Source organism: Excalfactoria chinensis, chromosome 2 (assembly GCF_039878825.1).
Source record: "Excalfactoria chinensis isolate bCotChi1 chromosome 2, bCotChi1.hap2, whole genome shotgun sequence".
NCBI classification, from domain to species: domain Eukaryota; kingdom Metazoa; phylum Chordata; class Aves; order Galliformes; family Phasianidae; genus Excalfactoria; species Excalfactoria chinensis.
Window position 1 is genome coordinate 95,061,201 of NC_092826.1, and position 20,818 is coordinate 95,082,018.

The 20,818-nt window shown below is 39.3% G+C and overlaps 1 protein-coding gene across 4 annotated transcripts in view; it reads left to right on the forward strand.

Moving 5' to 3' along the window:
- The first annotated feature begins 1,086 nt into the window (after nt 1-1,086).
- Nucleotides 1,087-20,818, forward strand: part of GOLGA4 (golgin A4) — a 60,410-nt gene continuing 40,678 nt past the window's right edge. For 2 of the 4 annotated variants that reach the window (XM_072330530.1, XM_072330531.1), the window contains exons 1-5: nt 1,087-1,384; nt 5,206-5,301; nt 13,758-13,856; nt 18,225-18,290; nt 20,207-20,521. In XM_072330530.1, the coding sequence (XP_072186631.1) occupies nt 1,298-1,384; nt 5,206-5,301; nt 13,758-13,856; nt 18,225-18,290; nt 20,207-20,521 (663 nt within the window). In that variant the 5' untranslated portion in view covers nt 1,087-1,297. Of the gene's footprint in view, nt 1,385-1,422; nt 1,570-5,205; nt 5,302-13,757; nt 13,857-18,224; nt 18,291-20,206; nt 20,522-20,818 lie in introns of those variants that run through there. The other 2 variants (XM_072330533.1, XM_072330532.1) reach the window with 2 other exon arrangements.

Genomic DNA, 20,818 nt, shown 5'->3' on the forward strand with positions numbered 1-20,818 from the left:
GTGAATGTATCTTGCTGATTTTGTGGTCAGTGCACAGCAAACTATACAACTACACACTTTTTTTTTCTCAAATTACTTAAAGGTGGCAGCAATGTATTTCAGTGCAACCGTGTCAGGGTGCTTGTGATTACCAAGTGCATTCTTCAGTGCTATATAGAAGACTCGTGGTTCAGCATTTCTTGCAAATCCCATCATGTATTTCTAGCCTTCATATGACATCATTAGCAACAAGGCAGTTTTGAGATAATCCCATTGTTGGAGAATGAATGGTAGCTGTTTTAATAGCTCTCTGTGTCTCACTGAGAGAACTGAACACACACACACACAATAATAATAATAATAAAATCCAGCAAGTAATCTAAAGCTATTGCAGTGGCCAAGAACATCTCCCACCCAGTTTCAAACAGAAAACCGAACTGTGATGCTGTATCCACATCCTATTTGTAAAGAACACACCTCAAGTTTGCAAATAGAATAGGACACAAAAGATTTCACCAAGCGGCTGCCAGCAGACAGGTTTTAAGCCAGCTGCAGAAAGCAGGCTTTTGTGTTTTCCACAGACCTCCACACACACGGCAATGGGCGCCTTAGAGAAGAGCTTTGTCACACAAGGAAGGGTTTAGAAACCTCTGACTGACGTTTTGGTGAGTCATAGGATCACAGGATTTCCCGTGTTGGAAGGGACCCGCGAGGAGCATCGAGTCCCGTCTCCACAAAGGACCGCCCAAAATCCAAACCCAATGTTTGAGAGCACTGTCCGAACGTTCCTTGAACTCCAACAGCCTGGGGCCGTGACCACTGCCTTGAGAAGCCTGTTCCGCACCCCACCCCTCCCCGTGTAGATCCTGTAACCAGTTCCCACTCAGATCTCGGCTGTGCCTTGCCGCACCATGCATTTATCGCAGCCTACCCACTCATCCTCTCCATCACCGTCACTACACTCCCCTCCCGGACCCGCCCGAGGCCCCAGGGGGCGGGCCCTGAACCACCCCCGCAGCCGGGCCGGGCCGGGCCGGGCCCGAGCGTGGGGAGGGCGGCGAATTCCCGGGGGAAGTTTGTGCCTCGCTGCGCCCCGTACCGCCCCGAGCACTCGGCTCCACGTTGGCCGCGCAGGCGCAGCGACGCGCTCACCTGCTGAGGGAGGGGGGACCCGGGGACGGTGAGGTGTCGGCGGCGGCCGAGCGGGGCAGGAGCCCGGTTCCAGCGCCATCTCACTGTAGGGGGCAAGAGAAGAGGAGGAGGGCGACGAGGACTACGAGGGAGACGGTGCGCTCCTCTCGTCGCCGGACCCGCCGCCATGTTCAAGAAGCTGAAGCAGAAGATCAGTGAGGAGCAGGCGCCGCCGCGCGGCGCTGGGGGCCGGGCCGCCCCCCTCCAATCTCAGGTACCCTGGGGGCCCGGCGGGCGGGCGGCGCGGAGGGAGGGCTCGGGGCCTGACCCGCCGCACAGCCGGAGCGGCCCGGGGGCTTCTGGGCGCCGGCGGGGGAGCGGCATCCTCAGCATGCGACGCTCCGGCGGCACCTCCGGGGCTCTGCGCCCACTGCCGGCCCTGCGAAGGCTGACTGAGAGGTGGGCGGTCTCGGTCTCGAACGGCACGCCGAATGAGACGTTGGGGTGCAGGGGGTGCGCGTTTTGCTATGCGTTGGAGTTGTAGTTCGGCGTTGAGATCGCTTCTCATTCCAGTGTCTGCCCTTCGCATTCCCGAGTCCCTTCTGCTTTCCTCTTTTGGAGGCCTGCTTTGCTCAACTTAGTCCCATGTGTGTGTTTTTTTAAGGTAGAAAAGCTGAGAAAAATGTTGTTCTCAGCTTTACATTTTTTAGTTTGCTGATAATTTAGCTGACTTTTCTTTCTTTCTTTCGTTCTTTCTTTCGTTCTTTCTTTCGTTCTTTCTTTCGTTCTTTCTTTCGTTCTTTCTTTCGTTCTTTCTTTCGTTCGTTCTTTCGTTCGTTCTTTCGTTCGTTCTTTCGTTCGTTCTTTCGTTCGTTCTTTCGTTCGTTCTTTCGTTCGTTCTTTCGTTCGTTCTTTCGTTCGTTCTTCCTTCCTTCCTTCCTTCCTTCCTTCCTTCCTTTCTTTCTTTCTTTCTTTCTTCCTTTCTTTCTTTCTTCCTTTCTTTCTCTCACTTGTACCCCGATAGAAGTGTATAATTAGTATTGGTTTCTAGAAACTACGTTTCATAATGAAGTACTGTGTGTTCAGTTTGCAGTGTGCAGTCTTTGGTAGTGGCCATGGCCAGGAATGTTGTGATGATTTCATACATGTGTCAAAGAAGAAATCTTCTCTGTACCAGTTCAGAGTTGTGTAAAAGACAAGTTAACTTTACTTCATCAGACTCTGTGCTTAGACATGTACTGTCAGCCCTTGCCTCTTGGAGTTTTTGCTGGGTTAGGAATCCTTTAAATCTTGGAATCTAGCAGAGTAAAAGTGATATAAACGCAGCATCATGCTAATAGCAGTCTGCAGACAGCAACTGCGCTCTTCCGACAGATCAGCCATCAGCTGCTTGTGCCTGGGCTGGGTGTAACATGATGCATGGGTGATCTGGTGTTGTGTGGTCTCATAGTTTCGACCCTGCTGACATTCAGCTACTTAATATTTGTTTTAATTGCTTATTTGTCAAGTAGGGCAGTACTTCTGGAGATGGATTGTCTGCAAAGCTCTCTGTAGCTTGTCAAGATTAATTTTAAGCCCTTTCATATCTATTCATTTTGAGTCTTCTCTAGAGAGTTAAAGAAAGTACAGTTTTGTCACAGTCAGGTCAGAATAGCGTACTGAATTGGCACGTGTGCTGAACTTTCAAGTACAGTGGAAATAAAGCTGCAGAACCTACTCTTATAAACAGCCAGATTGCAGTACTTTGTACACAGTGTTTTCACCCAGCTAGTGGGACACTTGTTAAATGTAAGTGCTTTCACTATACGTGAGGACTCACTAGAAATCAACATTGTGGATAAATTTGGGTCCAAATGGATGTGATTGCATTTCTTTTTCTTTTTTTTTTTCCTCACATCCACAGCTGATGGTTCAATATATTATACTCTTTATTTGGTTGTTAAAGCTAACGCGGACTAATGTTAGCACTGATAAGTCTTATGAAACATAACATACTTTCACTTAGTCTGCTATGGGCAGACTGTATGACTCAAAGGTTGACATGAATGGAGGAGCAGACAGAACAAGAAGAGATTTTTGTTTGTGTGTGAAATAGTTTTCTTGCACTATTACTTATTCTTTGATTGATCTCTGGTACTACTAGCAGGAAATTGACATTAAGTTTGTTCCTAAAAGTAAAAATAGACTGACCTGTTAGTTCCTGTGCTTTTCAAAATAGATTCTGTGATTGAGGAAGGAGAGTGAAGGTACTGAGGCCTGTAGAATGTAGTGGAAACCTGCAGGGGTGTGGGAAGTACCTCTGTTCCCTTGCTTTTAGTAGATATATAAATAAACTGCATTCACTAAATGGTGTGCTCTGTCATCACAGAGACTGTGGGATACCTCCTAGTGAAATACTTTCAACCCAAGTTTTCCAAACATTTGACATCTTTTGTTCTATGGGACTTGTATCTGCATTCATTTTTGCTCTTTTTGTTCGTGTCCTTCCCTTTCACAGGGGGGCCTCACTTGTCATTCCCTCTCAGGGACACAGAACTTGTCAGCTGTGCTCTAGCTGTGGTGTCTGAGGCTGCATTTACCACTCTAACACTAATTAAATCCACAGGCACCGTTTCTCCCATCATAGCATTCATCTGAGTGGTTTTTCAGATGAGGTCTTTGTAGGCCTTCCTCTTCCGTGTCATTGGTTAGCTAATGGATGTTAGCCCTCTGCATCTGAAAACTTGTCTGATGCAGGTTACATCAGCTTCTGACTGCTGACAGAGAGAAAAAAACCTGCTTTTGCAGTTGCAGGCATCTGTATGATCTTCCAAACTTCAGTAACGGAATTGTGCTGTTCGTTGCATAGGATCAACGGCTGCTCCTGCTGCCCTGCATGGTGCTCCTGAAGTGACTTGAAATTGTCTAGAGGGATGAGTGCATGAAGCAATAACAAATGTAGAACCACCCAGGGCAGAGCAAAGAGACGCTTTCATACTCCTTCTAAACAGCAGCTAAGTGCCGATGAACGTTTGGAAACCTTTTTCACTCTGTGTGGTGAGGGCTAGAAGATGTCTTCTTCATATAACTCGCTTTGAGCTAGATAGTGGAAGGAAATGGAGAGCAGGAATAGGTTGCTGTTGTTGTGACTGATATCCTGACATTCATGTTTCAGAGCATCCAGCTCAGTCATGGTCTTGAGGAAGACATTTCATAAGGAAGAATTTAGGAAGAATTTATGTATGCAATCTAAATGATGGTGCTGCAACAATGTGTGAAAGGATTTGAGATTTTTTTTTTTCTTGGTGACGCTGTTTGTTAGTTCTGGTTATGTTGTTGCATTTATGCGAAGAGAAATCTCATTCATTAATTTCTTTGTATGTAAAACTTGCTGATATTTTAATGCTTCTTCCTTCAGTACTGAAGTTCTCCAAGTGAATGTTGAAGCACGAGGCTGGCAAGCTACTCTTGGGTTGCCTTGGCTTGTTGCAACCTCATTCAGTATGGAGTTGTGAAACATCTTAGAATGGATGTTCAGTGCTGACAGGAACAAGTTTGTATTGACATCAGAAAATGAGTCATGAACATGCCACTGCCCTTTTCTTTTACTTAGATTCCATTTTGTTTTGAACAGTCTTTAAAAAAAGTTTTTCCTCTGTCAGTTTTTTTATTAATTTCTTAAAGGAATCGTATGGTACTCCTTACATAGAATATCAAATGCCTGTCAGTGTGCCAAACTTTTGAGCTATAAACTAAACATTAACATAAAGATAACACATTAGTATTTTAAACAAGTGTTAATATGTGCTTGTTGTATTGTGAAGCTTGAGTTTCAGGTCTGGACTGAGAGCACCATGGTGCTAAAAATCAAAATAAGTATTTGGTTACCTGCTTTCATGGTTGTCTCTTGACATTGTATGCTGTGGAGACTTTGTTTTGGGTACAGTTGTCACAGATTGTATAGAAAGCTGATTTTGATTTCTTTAGAAGGAAGATGTACACAGGGCTTTACTGACATGTTATAGCTAGTAATTGTTAAAATAAACAACAGCATGGAATAATTAATTCGGAACTGGTAGTGTTAGTGGTTGTTGATATATGTGATTTCTGTATTAGGTCCCCCCCAGGTCTCCTCCACCAACTGACAAAAGAAGCAGATCATCTTCATTGGCAGAGCAGAATGATGAAGGCACTTTAACACCAGACAAAGAGGTCAGTTGAGAACTAATTTTCTGTATTTTTTTAGCTTTAATATTTCCTTTAAAAACAAAATAAAACACAACTTTGTATTGACTAATGTGTTTTTTTGTTTGTTTGTTTCTCATCGGTTAAATCCTGTAGTGTTGACTGCTAGTGAACTTTAAGCTGTAGTAGTTAACTCCCAGATTAAGAAACTATTAAAATCATTCTAGACGTTTTAAAAATCTTATCCCTGTACTAAACTCAGTACTGCAACAGAAGTTATATTTCAGAGAGATTATTTTTTCTGTCCCTTCAGCTTGAAAAGCTGGGGAAGTTCTTTTGGCTGTTGGGGTAAATTGGGGCTGAGTAGCCTGAAGTATTAAAGTGAACCCTTATAGGTGTTTCTGACCATGCTAGTAATAACTATCAAATTTCAGAACTGTCTCAAAAAAAACCCCCCCAAAAAAAAAGCACCAACAAGAAAACACCAGCCTAAAAATATGGGTATAAAATATGATTAAATTTGCAATGACTTGCATAAGCAAACTAGAGATAATCTGCACTCGTCCTTGTTCAGATTGCGCACTGTGGGTTTTGCTGTTGTTTTTTTGTTGTGTTTTTTTTTTTTTTAATGGCAGGATTAAAAATAAATTTTAAAAGACCTGATTTAGAGCATGTGGAAATACACTGCAGCATTAAACAGGGAATGCTGGTGATTCTGTGAAATTTGAGATCTTAAACTCCTAGCTGTAAAACAGAATTTCCCAGTTTTGACTGGGGAAAAGAGAACAAGATACACTTTCTTACCACGGGCACATCTACTTCAATTTTTAACACATTTTTGTCAGTAATTAGTTATCTTGAAATTTGTCTTAGGTTGTTGAAAACAGTAACAGTGATTACAGCTTGACAGTTTTTCTGCAGAGATAGCAGAAACAAGGTGAAGACTATCTTGTGGTTTTGTTTTGTGCTTTAGAACAGCATTGTTAGGTTTAATAATGTTGGTTTTTTTTTCTTCTGTACTGTGGCATATATAGAATGACTTCCATTTGTCACTGCAGGGAGGCTTTCTCTTTGCTCCATGGTGTCAGCAAGCAGTGTAACCCATGATAAATTATTAAACATTTTAGTACTTTGCTGCTTTTGTTTGTTTTTGTTTTAAGTGCCTCAAGACAGCTACTAGAATGGGATAAAAGTTAAAGGAACAGTTTGACTGGGGTAGTAAGACTCTTTTAAGCAGCAAAAGCTTAGTGAAGCTGTGAGGTACAGTGACATTTGTCTGTGTGACTGATTCACTGGGATTTGTCTGTCACTGATTTGGCTTTGCCAACACAAAATTGTTTTCAGAGGCAAATAGTAAGGGAAAAAATAAGTGGTTATATTCCTCTTCCCTTTCATTATGCAAGTACCAACTGTTTTGTCCATTCAAATAGTACAACATACTCATTGAGTCAAACTCAGAGTAGTGTTCTTTAACTTGTGTTTAGTTTTGGGAATGGCTGCTTTTATTCCTTATCTGAAGAAGGTTCACGTTACTAAAAGCTTATCTTCTTCTTTAGTTTATTTAATAAGAAATATTAAAACAAACAAGCCCTGTCTCTCTTCACCATACTTTAATGAAAATTAAATGTTTAATGAAATAAAAACATATTCAAATACTGTTGAGCTCTTCTGACTTTACCTATATATATATAGGTGTGTGTGTATGTATATATATATGTATATATAGGTATATATATATACCTATATATATATACCTATATATATATATGAGATATATTTTATATGTATATCTCAATGCTTTCTGCACTGTTTGTCATTTCTGCCAGTTTTGCCTTCTAGTGTTTGATTTTATTATGTCCCAGTTTCTTTTTTCTTGTCTACTCTTCAAGACAAACAGGAGAAGCAAAGAATCTCCTACAGGACATGTCAGGCTTTACTGGAAGAACATTATCATGCTCTAAATACAGTAATTATTCCTGGAACGATCAGAGAGAGAGAGAAGTGTGGGGGGAAATAAGATTAAGAATGGCAAGAGTACTAAAGTGACCCCAGATATACAGTTATCCCTTGGCATAGGGAGTTGTTAGATAATTTTACTGATGAAGCACATTCTGTAATTAAAGTTCTGAAAGCAATGGGAGTGCTAAAGGAATGAAAATATCTGTTTTGAATAAGATCAGCTTTCACATCGAAAGGAAAAATTTAGTAAAAGAAATATAAATGATGGGAAAGCTTCTTTTTCCGAATGTTCCTAATAAATATTAAGACTGGTTAAAAGCAAAAAGTCTTTCAACTGTATCTGTTGAACTTTTTTTTAAGCAATGTTATTGTTTGATCGTTCGTACGTTCCTTTCATACATATAGTTGTCAATGGTGTTACAAAGAACAAAGGTTAGAAAACATTTAATTCACTGAAAATGTTTGGCTTTGAAGAATGCAGTAATATTTCTGTAGTATATGAATAATTACTAACCAACTTGGTATAGAAAGCTTAAACAAATAGAACTCTGCTGTGTTTTGGGGAATGCTCTCAGATTTTAAGAACCTCTGCACTTCATTTATGGAACACTAACATAAGTTTCTCTTATTCCTACCTTCTTTCTTCTTCAGCTTCAATTTCAATGAAGCTGTGACTCCAGAGGAGCTAATTTTGTTTTCTGTATGAGGAAGAATAAGTCTCTTCTTGCAAGTAGCTTGCAAAATATGGCTTGAATGTGAGATAAAAAGCATGTATTAATACTTACCTAGAAGTTCTTCAAATGAGTTGTTTGTCAGGTGATTTCTGAGTATGACTTGGTATCATTCAAAACAGATCTGCATGATTAAAACCAAATTCCTGCTACTTCCTGTCTTTTCCAGGGAAGAACAGGGTTTGGTTTTCAAATTTCAGTCTGTTATTGCATTGATTCTTAAACAGAATTTGAGGGTAAATGAATCAATCGTATTCCTTTATCTCTCCTAGAAATTGAGAATTTTCTGTTATGTATGAGGGCTGCTCCGAAAGTAATGCCTCATTTTATTATTTTGGCCTATTATGTCAAACATTGATGTTGGTAATCATATCATCATAGTATCATAGTATCGTGCGAGTTGGAAGGGACCTTAGAGATCATCGAGTCCAACTCCCGGGTTTCGAGCCCCCTGTGTAGCGAAGCGGCACTTCTACCCCTGCGCCACAGGGGGGGGATTCGAACCCGGGCCCTCCAGTGCCGCAGGCAGCAGCTTAAACCACTGCGCCACTGGGGGCACACAATGTGACGATGACGTGGTAAAGATTGAAGTTTCCCATCAATAATCTATTATATTTTGTTGTCATGTAAAAGGTGGTAGCAGAGGGGCAGTCTGACAGAACAGTGTCTGACATGAATGTGCACCTGAAGCAAATGTGTCCTTGAGTCGACTGTGTGGAGAAAAAATGGCCCCTATTGATATTTACTGACACTGCTGAATGTGGAGATGAAGCAGTGTATATGAGTGCAGTGAGACAGTGGGTGGTGTGTTTTGGCTGTAGACAGCAACTTGAAAGACAAGCTGGATTACACAGGGTCATTCAGCTTTTTAATTTGCTCTGTCAATCAAGTGGTGCTATTGTGCTCTTTGTATCTGTTGTAGTTTCCGCAGACATAAATGGCAGGCATTACTTTGGGAGCAACCTATGACCTATGTAGTACAAGTATGACTTTGCAAGTCATACCCACCCAGTAAAGATAACAAAGGTAGTTTGGAGCCACCAAGCATGAGTGAACAGCTGATAGCTTGCTGTGTAGGACTTGTCAGTTATCCGGGTCCAAATATCACTCATGTCCTCAGGAGTGTTATGGAAGTAACAGCAGAGCACTGTATATTTAGCTCCCTTTACAGCTAAAGATAAACTAGCAGTGGACTTCTCAGACTTTATGTTGACTTTTAAAAGTGAACTGAAACATTCTTCTAGCATAGGTTGACAATAAAGGAAGACAAATAAAACCGGAAATAGTTTTTGTTTTTTACCTTTATTGGTGCCACATCTTTAATTTATTCATCCAGTGTGAAATTCTTCCAAATAAATACTGCCAGGATCTGTCGCTTTTCTTATATGCAACTTTAAAATTGAGTTTTGGAGGCTGTATGGTCTAGTTCTTACCTAAGGCTTGTTTTTTGTACCTCTTGATGCATGCACAGATTTGTTTAGATAGTTCATGAAAATAAAAGCAAACGCAGCAAGGGCTGGGTTTGATTTCAGAATTATCTCTTCTTGTAAATGCAGTTCTGAACTCACAGATTGAGACTTTTTTAATCATGGAGAGAACTCTTAAACTTTGAGTTCTTTCTCCAGTATTTTAATTACACAAATGCAGCAAGAATGAGGCATGAAAAGAATTGCACAGGCCTATTAAATAACTAGTGTAAGGTCAGCAAAATGCTGAATTATTTGTAACTTTTCTGGCATTGTCCATATTGGGCAAATAAACTTTTTAATAAACTTTTTTTTCCTCTTTTTCCCCTGCTGCTGGGGAATGACATACTCCTGTTTAGTTGCACCTGGTGGCTGACATCCCTGGCTCCTTGAGCAGAATGAGTAAACTACTGGCTTGTCTTTTAGCCAAGATCGTAGCATAATCTATTTTCTTTTGTTTTACTGTGCATGTATGCATGGAAAACTGTACACATGCAATTAGAGAAGCTTCTAAACATTGGTATACTTGAAATGTACATGCATCATGATGCACTTGACTAACAAAAATGTATGAATTTGCAAGTTTGCATAACAGTATCTTCATCTGAAACTCTTCCTTCTTCTGAGAGGGAATAATGACTGCCTTTGACAATCAAACAAGTGTCACATATATGCAACATGAATTGATTCAATTACTCCCATCTTCAATGGACAATAAGATTTGGGTTGCACTATAATCACTGTTAAATTCTGTCTTTTGTTTCACAGCCTATTAAGATAGCTTTTTGATGTTGGCATAGCTTCTTTACTTTATGCATCCCATTCATCAGAGCAAAAGATTTGAGTGGGGTAACTCTTTGGAGAAAGGAAGAATAGCAAAAACTATAAACATCGTCGGTTCTTGGGTTCAGACTTCAAAGAACAAGACTGCTTAACCAAGACCAGACTTGAGGTCTAAAGAAACCGTGGTTCTAAAATCCTAGAGAGATTAACTTTTGAATGACAACATATAGTACTTAAAGTACTAAAGTAGTAGCATCATCTGGACTGTTGGTTAATTACTTAATTCACCTCATTTGTAACTTTCTCTGAAAGGCAGGAATATTTACTGATGGTCAGTAAGATAAAGTAGAAGTACTGTATTATGACAGAATATCAGCAATATCACATGCTTAATTTGGTGCCTCAGTTAAAAGTCAGTAAGGAATAGGGAGTTCATGTTTACCCTGTAGCATGTTTGAAGCCTACAATATTGAAAGATTTTAGTAGGATTTCTCTATAAAGCTTTAAGGGTGATTTGATGGCATTCAGAGGACTAGAGAAAACTAGTTAAAGCATTAAGTATATTTTCGCAAATTCTGTCTGTTTCTAGCATGCTTTAGACCTACAGGATTTTCTACGTGCCTTCTTCTGTTGCTTACATCAACTGACATTAGGCTGACATAGTAGTGCTAATGATAAATTAGAAAATTAGATAGCATAACAGTAAGTAATGTTTAATGTTTCTGACCTCACTAAGAGAATTAGGAGTGGTGCATTCCTTAAATACAAGAACCCATTGTGGTAATATTTACAACTGTTTAGCTTTGGCAGGCTGCCTTTTTTCTTTTTTTTTTTCCCTTGCTGCTTTTTTTTTTTTTTTTTCTTTTTTCTTTTTTTAGTGACTAATACAGAAGAAAAAAAAGGTAAATATACAGCTAACTCCACTGCCATGTGGGACTGTTAATTTGGAAGTGAAAAAGTGCTAGTAAAAATAGGTATATACTTTGGGAAGTATTTGGTAGTGTAATTATAAGACTTATCTTGCAGCACTGCCTTAATATAACTATATAAACATAGCAAGTAGTGAGTTGCTGGAGCAGTATATGTATGAGCAATTAGTAAAACATTTTCAGTGTTGAGCACCTGACATCTGAGAACAGAGGATGAGTTCATTAATGAGAAGATAGAGCCAGCTATAAAAGGGTTCCTTTAACCAATAAATATCATTCTTGGGACATGATTGTTTTTTATAGCTGTTTGAAGTGTGAAGTTCATTTGTTTGTTATTGGGAATGAAATATCTTGCAATCTCATCTTCATATGGTTTTCTGTTCTGCCTCAGAATAGAGTTTACTGTTCTGACTCAGACAATATTATTGTCTTCTACCTGACTTTGTTTGTAGGGTTGTTCCTTCCTATTTTGTGCTGGCCTTGTTTTCTTGGCAGTAGTCTCAAGCAACCTCATGGTAATTTAGTAATGTTCTTGCTTCAGGCTTCTGTTTATCATCTGTGAAACTCAGTAGTATTGTTAATTGCTTTCTAATGTTTGTGTAAGCTATCAGTTGTGAGAGAGACCTAGGAGTTGTGTGTTGGCAAACTTAAGTAGAATGGCATAAGAAATAAGAAAGCATATATGAATGATAGCAAAATAACAGTAAGTAGTATGCATTGGGGTGACTTAAGCTATGCAGGGGATTGTACCTTGGATATGCCGATCTTGCTATGGAAAAGTTGCATGCAGTCCCTATCAAATGTCTTATCAAGTAGTTGGAATGGGTTTTTAGAATCAACTTCTTCCATTGTTTTAGCTTCTTTGTTGTCTTTTCTGTATGGTTGGGTGTTGGGTTTTTTACTTAGGCTTTTTTTAGCTAGGTTTCTTTATGAATTAGGCTTTAACAAACATATATATATATGTAATTATATAAACATATAAATTTTTTTGTGTGACACTTAATACTGCTTAAGCCTCCTGCTAGAACTTACATAGACATGGACTCGAGGACACGACTGAAAACAACCATTCATGAGTGACTGTCCATGCTATATAAAGCATTCTTCATCTTCAACATTTTATCAACATTTTATTTCTTTTTGAGTATTTATGTACTTCTGATTTGTGAGGCCATCAGGCTTTCTTGTAGTACTGCTACTTTGTAATTATACACTTCTCTATTCATAGTATTTGCCTTTTTCTATTCTTTGTTCTAGCATATATCCTTTCAGAAGTATATGTACAAAATGCATGGCATGGTCAAGGCTATGAGCTACTGCGAAAATTACCACTTAGAAAGATTTTCTGGATTTAGTAGCTCTTTTCTTGTTGACATTTTTTTAGCAGGAGCTTTAGTAGAGCTTACTCTTGTGAAAAGTGTTAGTGTAATCCCTAACTCCAGCAGAATGTGGCTGGAGTTTCACATTGCTCTCTTCCTTATCAGATTGCGACTTAATGCTGCAAGAAGCAGCCCCACCTTCCATCAGCAGCACCTCACTGCCTGTCCAGTTTCTGTCGATGTGCCTGTGTGTTAGTTTGGATAGAGAAGTTAATATTCTGAAAGGATGGGAGAGGGACTGCTAAAAGGATGACCAAGCTCTGCATGAGGATGCACAGAGCAGGAGGCTTCAGACCTGGGCCGAGAAAGCTAGAAGCCAGAAATGTGGGACTGTCTCTTCCCTTAGCACCTCACATCAAATCCTCCTTAATTTGCAGTAGAGTTTATTCCTAAAAACATTGTCTAGAAACTTGAAATAAGATAAAGTTTCCTAAAATAACATGAATGAAAAAAAAGACACCACACACCTTATTTTGATTCAGTCAGCAAACAACACAATTTGAAATCTCGGGTTGTAAGAAAGTTGAACCTTTGAACTCCTCTATGTAAAATCACAAGTGAGGAGTATTTTTGAAGCCTGTTGCAGCATCCTAACAGCATTACATTGTATGTCTGCATTGTATTTGAATTCATTTTCCAGAATCTCTTCACATGTTTAGTTTCTGTGAGTTGAAGTCCCTTCTCTTGTACTGACTTGGTAAAATTTAATTCAGCTTACGTTGTTTGTATAAAGTAGGAGTCTGCCAGTGCTTGAGATAATTTTGAAGAAATATATATATTCAGTGCAACTGGGATTCTAAGGCATATGAGTATTAGGAGATTTAAAAAATCATGAAACGTACGTTGTTTGTAACTGGTGGATTAATGAGTTTTTCATATATCTTTTTGAGAGCAGAGAAGGCTCAGTGGTATCAGAAGGCAAGTCACCTACAGAACTTAAAAAATAAAAGTCAATGTCTGTACCTGAAATGCTTTCATTATATTGGGATTGAATACGATACTTTTTAAAAACTATGTGTTTCCCTTTCTTCTAAATAATCAAGACTGTATTATGGCTGTTTTGAACTGAATGATATAATGCACAATTTATGTTTTTGTCCTACTTTTATCGGTGTCTGTGGTCTGTACCTTCTTACAATGTTTTTAATAGTGTCGAAAATCAGTAGAATTTTGCAACTTCCTTTACCTTATCATTTGATTTATCTTCATTTTCGTACTTTTTGCATTGAATGACAGCTTCTAGCCGGGATGATAGCAGAGCCTGCTTTTCTCTCTGAGTATACTATCTTTGCTTTGGATCCCACCAAGCAACTTAAGCCACAGAGTGACGGTGTGGTGAGTCCTCCCACCCCTCTTAGTGATGCCTTTAGGAGAGGCTGAAGAGAGTCCTGTACTAGAAGGCAAACCTAGTGTTGCTTGTGGCTTGTTCTCACAACGGTGTCTTAACTACCTTGTTGCTAACCCTGCACTAAAATTTCACTGAGTACCTGGTAGCTCCTGGCTGGTGTGCTGTATGATGTGAATTTATTGTAACACATTAATTAACACAGTTTCTGTTACATAAGTAACAATACTTTACTCAACTTTTAAGTAATTTTTGCACAAATTTGTACACTTGTTGCTTAGAATTTGATAATGCTACTAAAAGTCTTCCTCTTCATTTTGTGTGTTTATATTTCAAGATAAGTAAATATGATAAACACTGAGATTGCATGTAATTTTTAGACACACAAACATTTTGCTGCCTACAATGCAAGGCTCAGTGTAATTTACTGTTGATGGCAGTAGGAAAAGAAACAAGTTCAGCTACTTCTAATTGGTAACCTGAATGATATTATTGTGAGGCTAAATGGTCTTTTTTTCCTAAATCGTTAGGTTTTATTTTAAATATATAGTTGTTTGCCTGGAAGTGTTGTTTGCATAATACGCAAATTATGCAGATGGAGGAACTTGGTTGGAAGAGAACAAGACAACTGGAGAGAAAATAGCAGACACAGGAAGGAAAGTGGCCTTTTAATTTCTGACATACACAGATACAAAGCTGTATGATTCTGATCGTTACCACAGAACTGGGATGTCTTTCTTCACATGCTTCAGAGCCATGGCATTCCTGAGTGCATAGTGACTCAAAACAGCATTAAAATTGTACAGTCACAGACCATCGTCATTTCATGATTCCTTACTTTCCTTATCTGATTTAGCAAGTCCTTTCTTGCAACTCATGCAGAGTGTGAATGAAAAATAAAGACACTGACGGCTATAACAGGGTATACACTATGTTGTGGTGGGATTGTGTCTCAAACTAAAAAGGATAAGTCTGAAAATGCTAGAAAAGGTGATTTGTGGAAAGTCTTTGTATGTGCCAAAGTGTTTTTTGCTTGTTATCTCAGAGCACAGCTTCATCACTAGCTCAGACATGGTGTTCTTCAGATTGAGCTTTTTTATGAGGAACAAAGCTGACATTCAGACTACTGAAATCTGTAGCTTTGGAATAGATTTTATTTTTTAAATTTTAGATTTTGTAATAAGTTTTTTCTTTTTTAGTTTTTAGGTATTTTGACCACATTCAGCATCCAGTAATAGTTACTTTAAATTCTGCAGATAAAATTAATCATTAACAGTGATGGACTGTTTTTCAGTACACTGCAGAATATCGCTTGTGAAGCTGCATTTTGAAAAGAATATAGTTGTGTGAGTGCTCTAAAGTTGCCTTTGTATTCTCTATATATACTTCAGTGACAGGAATCACCATCTTGTATATATACATACAAAGTGCTGCAAGTAATTATAGTGTGGGAGTTAATGTGATTAAAAACTGGTTTTATTCTCTGAACCTTTTGAAAAGAAGTGCCCTCAGTGTAAAAAGTCAGGGTGGCGGGGGGGAGCAATGGAAGAACAGAAAATAGCAATGAGAAGACTTCAAGGAAGAGGAGTGTTGATCATTACAAATTAAAGAAAACCAAAGATAAACATTTGGGAAACCTGGGCAAACTGGTGGTACAGGAGAATGAGTGTTTCATAAGCACACACAAACATATAAATAGATTTTGCTAAAACAGGCTGGTGTTTTAACTGTGTGTTTTTGGGTGATGTGTAGTCCAAGAGAATGGGCTTCAGAACAACATGGCTGGAACTGTGGTATTTTTTTGTTCTGCATAGAGGAAGCTAGTGTAAGCTCTTTACTAATTGAACTTCGTGGTTTTCCTTATACCAAGAAACACAGTACAGATATTCTTGGATGTAGAGGTGATTTTTTGGAGGGGAAAAAAGTGCATACAAAACCCTTCTTTCTTCCTCTATAATTTACCCAAAATTTTGCAATGCTTGAGAAAAAGAGTAAGAGCGGTAGAGTGTTTTTAAATACAAACACTTAGGCTTTAAATTCTTAGACACATGAAAATATTTATACCCTTGGGAAATAAATAGTAAGACAAATTTGCATTTCAGAAATAGGGATGTAAGGAAGAACAAATATCAGTAGAATTCCCTGAGGGTTCCAGTTGAAATTGAGCTCTGGTACATACATCTTATCATACGTTTCATACATCTTAATGACAGAAAGCAAGCATTTTTTTAATAATTGTAGACATAGCTGTCATTGGATACAGATGCAGTGTTATGTTCTGGAGGATAATGGAGGAAGGATTTCTGTTGGTCTTCATTGAGACTGTCATTGCTCTACAGATTTTAAGACTCAAAATGTCCACGCCCTTTGCTTCCAGTTTCGCCAAAACAACTCTTGAGGCTTATGATAGGCTTTTAAGCTCTTCAAAGCCTCTTGAATCTATATTTATATACAGCAAGCTCTATTCATGCTTACCTTTCACTTTATGGATACTACGAGATGACCCTTTGCCCTAGAGCACACAGTTAGGACTGGAGCAGCTAGGTAGGTGTGAGGGTCCAGGTTCTACATGAAGGATAACCTGTGAATCCTCGTGATTTATTCTGATAGCAAATACAATCCTAAATATAGGCTCTACTGTTTGCATAGGCTGAAAGCAAAGATACCAGGACAATGAAGAGGAAAACTTTAAAAGAGGTGGCATTAGTTTTAGTTTCGAGATGTCATTTTTTTTAAAGTATCTTAACAGTTGAAAAGGGTATATATATATTATTATATATATTTATAAATGTTTTATTAAATTTATTAAATCTAATTACTCGTGTTTTGAAATGACTTAAATGTTACTGAAGTGTCCTTGTGAAGCAGGTGTACAAACCCTATGCAGCTTCCTTTAGTTCCATTGATGATAGTCAGAATACACGATTTTTGAAAGATGTAGTTAGCATGAATTCTTGCTAACATATGTCTTTTCTCTCCTGGTTATTGAGTACTAGACCTGGACCTTCATTACCAAATTAAAGTAGATGCTGTATTATAAATTATAAAGCAGAAAGTAGTTTTTTTTATTTGGATTACTCTTATTGTTAGCTTTCCAGTTAGAAAATGTGGGAATAGGTAATGTAGCCCATAATAAAACATGGGAATGCTTTAGTTTTAAAAACCAGCAAGAGCTCTTAATCCACTAAAGCTAAATCCAATGTGATGATGTGGTGCTATTAAACAATGCTGATTTTGCTCAAGCCAAATGGAATGCAATTTCCAAATTCAGACAGACTTCCTACATGGCTCATTATTGCTCATTTCACCTAGTTGGAGTCTGTATGGGTGACTGCTAATTTCTTGGGCTTCTTTAGCTGCCTGGATTTCTGTCTTCTGTGATATTTCAATACTTCATTGAGTTTGGTCCATATTAAACTGTACTGAAGCCCTTTGTTGTTTTTTTCTGATTCATTCCTCTTTTATACCTATGCTTCCATGCATATCTGCACATCTTAGTTAGAAAGTTACATTGCTCTTAACCCTATTCTTTATATTTTGTTCAGTATTTTTCAGTGCTTTTCTTGGAGAAAAAAAAAAAATAAAAAAATATCCAAGAGTTTCTTACTTTTTCCACTACATCAGTCTGACCGGACTTAAGCACTAGAAAACTCTGAATTTGTACAGGTTACGGAGCACCTGAGCACAGGGCATAGGAACAGCAGAACAGACAAATGTTTGAAATCTGTAATGAAAATAAAACTATTGTTTTTTGTAGATTTCTTGTTCTTATTTGGGAGTGCAGAAAAATGTGCGTGTCCAGTCTTACAAAATATGTTCTCTAAAAGTCTAATATTCTTTCTGGGCTTCCTTGGAGTCTTAAACAGAGTATTAACTGTGTATTTATCCAGGTAGCAGGTTTTTGTGGTTTTTTTTCCCTCTTTCTGTGCTTTCTTATTTAGAGAAGGATAATTCCATTTCAGTGTTCTTCACATCAGCTGTAAACACCACTGGCCACCAGTTCAATATATGTATTTTTGTTTTTTTTTCCCTGCTATTATTTTGTCTTTTTCTGATGTTCCTTTGATTTGTGCGTAAACATTACATAAATAACCATCATGAATAATTTAATTGGAAATGTTGGCGTTTGCAGATGTCTCATACTAATCTGCGCACACATAGCTGCTTTGTAGTTCTCTATATTGCAGCAATATGTTTGGAGTTTAACAAACTAGCTTGTTTGCATGAACATATCGGAATAAACATTTTAAAGAAAGTACTAGAAACACAGACAAGAAAAAAGCATGGGTGTTAATTGTAGGAACAGTGAAATCTGGTCATTAGTCTCTTCCTCCTAAGAGTTGTTTTTCTTCCTGCAGAATTTACCTAAGCAATCAGTTCCAAGATCAACTGAAAACAATGGAAGTGAGCCAGCATCCCCTCAGGTACTTAAGGGGCTTTTGTTTTTTCTTTTATTGCCCTGTTTCTTTGTATTAATTTAGCCATTGTGCCCAGTGTGCATCTTCATATTAGAGAAGGGATGAGAAGTACTTTGGCATGTTACTAAGGTGGTATTACAGAATCACAGAATTATCAAGGTTGGAAAAGAACTAAAAGATCATCCAGTCCAACCATCACCAATACTTCTCAGCTAAATCATATCCCTCAACACAACATCCAAATGTTTCTTGAACACCCCCACGGTCGGTGACTCCACCACCTCCCTGGGCAGTGCATTCCAGTGCCTGACTACCCTTTCTGATAAGAAATACTTCCTAATGTCCAGCCTGAACCTCCCCTGGCGCAGCTTGAAACCATTGCCTCTAGTTCTGTCACTGTCTACACGAGAGAAGAGGCCGACCCCTAGCTCACCACAACCTCCCTTCAGGAAGTTATAGAGAGCAATAAGGTCTCCCCTGAGTCTCCTCTTCTCCACGTTGAACAATCCCAGCTCCCTCAGCCGCTCCTCATAAGGCCTGTGCTCCAGATCCCTCACCAGCTTTGTAGCTCTCCTCTGAATGCGTTCCAGGGCCTTGATGTCTTTCTTGCAGTGAGGGGCCCAAAACTGAACACAGTACTCGAGGTGTGGCCTCACCAATTGTCCAGGGGGACAATTACCTCCCTATTCCTGCTCAGCACACCATTCTTGATACAAGCCAGGATGCCATTGGCCCTCTTGGCCACCCGGGCACACTGTTGGTTCATGTTAAGCCGTGCATCAATCAGTACCCCCAGGTCCATTTCCTCCACACAGTCCTCCAGCCACTCCACCCCAAGCCTATAGCGCTGCCTGGGATTGTTGTGGCCAAAGTGCAGGCCTCGGCATTTGGTCTTGTTGAACCTCATCCCATTGGCTTCAGCCCAGCTCTCCAGCCTACCCAGATCCCTCTGTAGGGCCTTGCTACCCCCAGGCAGACCCACACTCCCAGCCAATTTGGTGTCATCTGTGAACTTACTGAGGGTGCACTCAATGCCCTCATCCAGGTCGTCAATAAAGGTATTGAAGAGGACAGACCCCAGCACTGACCCCTGGGGAACACCACTCATGACTCTTAGGACAGAGTTACTTTCTAGCTGAAGGAAAATAATTGATAGGGTTAAAAAAAGTCATCACTAATGATAAGGTGGAGGTCATTCTTATATATCTCAGAAATACATCTGGGTTGCTGGAGTGAGGTTAGCAGTAATGCCTACTGTGTGCATTCCAGCCTTTTTGTGGGCTGTATCATTTGGTAGCGCTGTAAAGCCACTGCTGTAGCACCAGCAATGCATATTTCCGTAGCATAGGCTCTGCTGTTTTAAAACCTTGCAAGGACTTGTGTTGTATAAATCAGTAATTGCATATTTGTAAAAATCGTAAATCCATTTAAAATAAAGACTCTTCAAGATCATGTTAGAGCTGTTGTACAAGGACTTTTACAATTAATTTATTTTCTCAGTCGTAGGAAGAGGTCTTTGTATCTTTGAGATAAATGCAAACTTCTGTTTAATACATCAAGAAGTGAGTTGCATTTATATATTTTAATTGGAGGTGGAAAGTAAATGTAGCTATTTCTTTATGTATTCACTTTTTAATGGGTTTGCACAGAAATACATGCTTCCAGGAGAGTAAATTGGAGCTGCATTGTATTGAATTTAGTTGTTCTCTGAAACTGCCCACACCTGGTAGTTGAATGGCTGTTTTTTCCACACAGGGAGGTGACTGTTAAGGGAATGGTAGCTTTTTTTTGTGTCATCTCTGTGGTGCTTTGCTGGGTGACAGTGGTTCCTTGGCCCTACTCAGGTCTCTGTTTCCTCAGCATTAGTGTTTTCTCTGCCTAAAAGCAGTGCAGAAGTAACTTCTTGATTTGGGTTCTTGCAGCCAAATGATGCTCAGTCTTTCACCCAGCGTCTTCAGCTCCGAGTTCCATCCATGGAGTCATTGTTTCGAAGCCCAGTAAAAGAGTCCCTGTTCCGCTCTTCTTCTAAAGAGTCTCTGGTACGAACATCCTCAAGAGATTCACTGAATCGACTGGATGTGGATGCAACTGGTCCCACCTTTGACCCACCTTCCGACATTGAAAGTGAGACAGAGGAGGTTTCAGGAAATGCAGACAGCCTCAGCAAGGAGCAGCTGTTGCAGCGACTGCGCCGAATGGAGCGCAGCTTGGGCAACTACAGAGGGAAATACACTGAGGTAAGCAATGACACTGAAGGGAGAGGAAGGGAAAAAGTAAGACTAGAATACCACAGTAGTGGATCACCGTTTTTTCTCTGCAGTTTTTCTCAGCTTGGAACAAATGGATCCTATTATAGATAGCGTAGACTTTTAATTATGATATTAAGTCTGGTTATGCTTAGCCTAGACAAACCAAAAGTTTTGCTGGTAGTACAATGTGGAAATACTTTTCACAGAATCACAGAATAGCTGTGGTACGAAGGGACCTCAGAGTCCATCTGGTCTAATCACTGATCAGATTAGGGCCACTCAAAG